The 5496-nt window shown below is 41.5% G+C and overlaps 1 protein-coding gene across 1 annotated transcript; it reads right to left on the bottom strand.

Moving 5' to 3' along the window:
- Positions 1-1929: 1929 nt before the first annotated feature.
- LOC116465025 (olfactory receptor 8S1-like) lies at positions 1930-2847 on the bottom strand. Its single transcript, XM_032148243.2, has one exon. It carries the CDS (start codon positions 2845-2847, stop codon positions 1930-1932), a length of 918 nt encoding a protein of 305 aa, XP_032004134.1.
- Positions 2848-5496: the final 2649 nt, after the last annotated feature.

The raw sequence follows: 5496 nt of genomic DNA on the forward strand, positions 1-5496 counted from the left end.
ACCATGGTGGCAGGCGCCTGTAATCCCAGCTACTCAGGAGGCTGAGGCAGGAGAATTGCTTGAACCCAGGAGGCGGAGGTTGCATTGAGCTGAGATTGTGCCACTGCACTCCAGCCTGGGTGACAGAGTAAGACTCCATCTCAAAAAAAAAAAAAAAGAAAAGAAAATATTCTTGAGAAGGTAGTAAAGATGGCAGAAAAATGTCCTTGTTCTCTTTGAGTTTATATTCTTTGGTGCTGAGGAGTTCAAGGTGAAGGGAAGGATGACACTTGCCAGCTTGTAAATAAATAAAAAGTAAAAGGTAATTAGAAAGAATAACTAATTTTGGGCCATGATAATTTTAGTCCACATGCCTCTCTCAAATATAGTTCTCATTAATCTTCCAATTGTGTTTCATCATCTAAAGGGTCTTTGTTAAATGTTTCTGGTTTCTTTTTGAAGTTTGCCACAGGCTCTGCCCAGTCCTTCCTCTACCATTGGCTCTCTCATGGTCTACCATTTTTACAGCATCATTAGGGCCAAGAGGCAGAGCTACTTGTCTAGCAATGTGTCTGAGCTGGCGAATCGTCTCTGGTTATACATAGGTCCCCTCATAGCTACAGATGGTTGGCCATTGGATGAATAGTTTGAAGCAGGATAAACCAACTGTTATTTACAGTCTCTATGGGACATGCCTAGGTCCAAAACACAGTTTCACAGATTCCAATTGTCCTCGGATGTCTATACTTGCAATTCTATTGTGGTACCAATATTTATCTTTTAGGTCCTTTCCTTGCAAATGACAGAATCTAATTCTGACTGACTTAAGCAAAATAAAATGACAACAATAATAAATCATTAAAAGGAGAATTCATGTATGGAGTCTGGGGTAGCTCACAGCCTCAATGGGATAGTCAGTGTATTAAGGTGGTAAAGAAAACAGGCATTGGTGCAAGTCCCATTGGTTCCAAATTCCAACACCATGGTTTATCTCCCTGAGCCAGTTTCCTCTTCTCTGAAACAGGAATGACTTAAGCATTTATCTAACGTATGTGTTGTGGTATTTAAATGGAATAAAAAATATAAATTGCTTAACACAGTGCCTGATAGGATGCAAATATCTGAGAATGAACTCTTGTTATGATTCATGTTTATAAATCTGGCCTTGAAAGGGCAGAATCTAGGATAACTCTAGTGATCTTATCAGCAAGGGCACTTGCGTAGGCTGTCAGAGTGCTGCATGCAAAAAGGCTGACCTTTGACTCTCTCCTTGAGACTAAAATTCCTAAGACAGTAATCCCAGCTACTTGGGAGACTGAGGCAGGGGAATCGTTTGAAGCTGGGAGGTGGAGGTTGCAGTGAACCGAGACCGTGCCACTGCGCTCCAGCCTGGGCGACCAAAAGAGGCTGTCTTAAAAGAAAAAAAAAATCCCGAGAGAGTAAATGATCTGGCATTGACCACGTGCCCATTTCTGGACCAGTCACTGTGCCAGGAAGAATGAGTGAATAATGACAGGGGTCGGGGGTGGGGAGGTGAGGGTGGAGAGGATTTGGGGATTCCATGATTAACAGTGTCTCTTGGAAGCATATTGAACCATGGAGTTCAGTTATTAGAGGAATGGTAGAGATAAGCTGAGCAGACAATAACAGTGTTTACCATACTGTGTATAAGAAATACATATCTTTGTAATAAAAAATTGCTAAGCAAGAGGCTTATCTTATCCATCTTCCTCTGACTAGGACTGAACTGGTATCATCCCAAGAAAATAATTTTCCACCTTTTCTTCAGTATTTTTCAGAAAAGGTAAATTTTCCACCGTTTCTTAAATATTTTTCAGAAAAGGACCTTGCAGATCCTGACATCAAGGAATTATCCTAGTGTCCATGCACTGCTTGTTGCAGTTCTATCCAGTTCCCTCATCATTCTGATTTCATAAGTCTATTGAAACACTAGAAATATTTTCTCAATGTTCTTCTCACAGCTGCCTTCACCTCCCTGTTCTTCAGGCTGTAAATGAGGGGATTCAGCATGGGAGTGATCACGCTGTACTGCAAGGAGAAGATCAACTCTTGAATGGATCCTGAATTTGGCATGAGATAGCAGAGTAATCTGGAGCCATAAAAGAAAATCACTGTAGTGAGGTGGGAGGAGCAGGTGGAGAAGGCTTTGCTTCTGCCTGTGGTGGAGCTGATCCTCAGGATGGTGGACAAAATGCAAATATAAGACAAGAATATCATGAGAAAATTTCCAAAGAAAAGCAGGAAGCTGGAGCAGAGCAGGGTGGTAAAACTTGTAGACACATCAGAGCAAGACAAAGGATAGAGAGAGGGCAGCTCACAGCTGAAGTGGTGGATATTTTGAGCCTCACAGAAGTCTAAATTGACAGCTACAAGGATATTGATGAGGGCATCCAGAAAAGCCAAGCTCCATGAGCCTCCCACCAGCCCTGCACACAGCTGTCTGTTCATCACTTGGCCATAGAGCAAAGGAGAGCTGATGGCAACATAGCGGTCATAGGCCATCACAGCAAGCAGGGAGGATTCAGTGCCCCCAGGGGCAAACACAAAGAAGACCTGAGCCATGCAGCCCTCTACCAAAACGGTTTTCTTCTCAGACAGGAGGTTCTCCAACAGCTTAGGTACAGTGACAGAGGAACGGCAGAGATCCAAGAAGGACAATTGTCCCAGGAAGAAGTACATGGGTGTGTGGAGGCAAGAATCAGCATTAATCACCACCAGCAGCAGCAGGTTTCCCATCACAGTCAGGAGGTAAATCACCAGGAACAGCACAAAGAGCAGAGCCTGGGTCTGGGGGCCAGCTGACAGCCCGAGGAGGACAAACTCGGGGACAACACTGTGGTTTCTCATTGCCTTCAGTATTTTATTTGGAATAAGATAAATAAATTGAGTGAAGCCTCTTCTTATGCATAACAAATATTTAAGTGTTTTAACCCTCTTCTCTATTCACAAAATTTCTTGCTTACCTAAACATTCATATGCAGAACTGATAAACTACTCTGTCCCTAGATTTCCTAAACCCATGATCATCTTTTCTGCAAGACCCCAACCTTAGATTCTCTCTCTCTCTCTGCCTTTGTGTTCTTTCTTTAATGTTTCAGAGTTTGTTGTTGCTGTTGTTTTATTATTAAGGCTACTACAGAGTGTTTGTAAACTATTGCTAATGATCTAATAGGGAGAGATTGAAGGAAAAATAAGATAAAAATGACAGAAATGGTGTCTGTGAGGGTGTGAGAGCCGAAGTAGAGCACGGCTTTATGTGGGAGCATGTTTGCTTCATCCTTCAGACAGCATGAGAGGAGCAGATTTGGTGTTGGGGAGGAAGCAATTTCCATCCAGTGACTTTTACTTTTTCAATAAATACTTAAGTGAGGTCAGTCATGGAAAGTGAAAAGGGATTGTGATTGGAGAGTTGCAGAGTACAGAGAAAGGGAAAGAATCAGAGAGAAGGCAGCACAGAGAGACCTCCAATGCTATGTAACTGATCATGAGAAACTGTTGGCTGATATGGGAACATACTCCAGTCATAATCTCCATGCCCCAATCTATATGTGATCTATTCAGATTCAGGTTCAGTTCTTGTCTGTACCCTCATGCATTTGTAAACATAGACTACCTACTAACCCTAAAGCGTGGTCTTCTTTTTTTCCTACTCTGCACTGACAGCCCAGATTAAAATCACAGACTTAGGAGAACCCTTCAGCACTACTAACTACACCATTTTGGCCCTTCCTATTCTGCTCTATCTTTTGTGTTCATACTGCAAAACAGGCACATTCATTCTCAAAGGACTTATGGTTTCTCTCCCACTGTTTATCCAAACACCACCCAGCATTAATGCTATTCTTCGGAATCGAGTCCACACTACCAGCATTTCTTACCCAGTTTAACAATAAACAGTACAGAATTAAAGAAAAATTTTTTCAAATCCAGAGGTCCAGACTAATAAGTTTGAATGTCAATGTGAGAATTATGAAGTTGGGAGTTGGAAAATTCCTGTTGGATATAGATCTCTTCCTTGGTTCCTAAAAGACGAAAATAAAAGGTTACATAGCATGTATTATTTCTGAAAACCTAAATACTTCTGTCATGTGGGGAATGCATTTTCCATATTATTTTAATTGTTTTTCTTTTACTCACCAGTGTAGCTCTAGCTAGAGCAACCTGGATTCTTTTTGAGAACATCACATCATTGGCAGAAGATGCTGGAAAGTCAGGAATCAAACCAAGAAATGCAGACACAGAACCGCGTCACTCATTATAATTTGGAGGGCAGCAAAAAGAAAGGTCGCCTCTTTTCCACTTGTCTCCAGATGGAGCCCCATTCACCAGCACAAGAAACTTAAATCATGGGGGGAATTTCTCCTTTAGAAATGAAGGTCAAAGAGTGAAAATCTTACAAAGGACATTTTCACAAAGGACAAACTTGGAAATTCTACCCTGTCAGGGCCTACACTTCCTTACATATACTGCGTTAGCATTATTCAAGGGGTCATAGGAATAAATAAAGTCATCTCTTTTTTTTTTTATTTTTATTTTTTTATTATACTTTAGGGTTTTAGGGTACATGTGCACAATGTGCAGGTTTGTTACATATGTATCCATGTGCCATGTTGATTTCCTGCACCCATTAACTCGTCATTTAGCATTAGGTGTATCTCCTAATGCTGTCCCTCCCCCCTCCCCCCACCCCACAACAGTCCCCGGAGTGTGATGTTCCCCTTCCTGTGTCCATGAGTTCTCATTGTTCAATTCCCACCTATGAGTGAGAACATGCGGTGTTTGGTTTTTTGTCCTTGCGATAGTTTACTGAGAATGATGTTTTCCAGTTTCATCCATGTCCCTACAAAGGACACGAACTCATCATTTTTTATGGCTGCATAGTATTCCATGGTGTATATGTGCCACATTTTCTTAATCCAGTCTATCGTTGTTGGACATTTGGGTTGGTTCCAACTCTTTGCTATTGTGAATAGTGCCGCAGTAAACATACGTGTGCATGTGTCTTTATAGCAGCATGATTTATAGTCCTTTGGGTATATACCCAGTAATGGGATGGCTGGGTCAAATGGTATTTCTAGTTCGAGATCCCTGAGGAATCGCCACACTGACTTCCACAATGGTTGAACTAGTTTACAGTCCCACCAACAGTGTAAAAGTGTTCCTATTTCTCCACATCCTCTCCAGCACCTGTTGTTTCCTGATTTTTTAATGATGGCCATTCTAACTGGTGTGAGATGGTATCTCACTGTGGTTTTGATTTGCATTTCTCTGATGGCCAGTGATGATGAGCATTTCTTCATGTGTTTTTTGGCTGCATAAATGTCTTCTTTTGAGAAGTGTCTGTTCATGTCCTCTGCCCACTTTTTGATGGGGTTGTTTGTTTTTTTCTTGTAAATTTGTTTGAGTTCATTGTAGATTCTGGATATTAGCCCTTTGTCAGATGAGTAGGTTGCAAAAATTTTCTCCCATTCTGTAGGTTGCCTGTTCACTCTGATG

This window comes from Hylobates moloch, unplaced genomic scaffold (genome assembly GCF_009828535.3).
Source record: "Hylobates moloch isolate HMO894 unplaced genomic scaffold, HMol_V3 SCAFFOLD_2675, whole genome shotgun sequence".
Lineage (NCBI taxonomy): Eukaryota > Metazoa > Chordata > Mammalia > Primates > Hylobatidae > Hylobates > Hylobates moloch.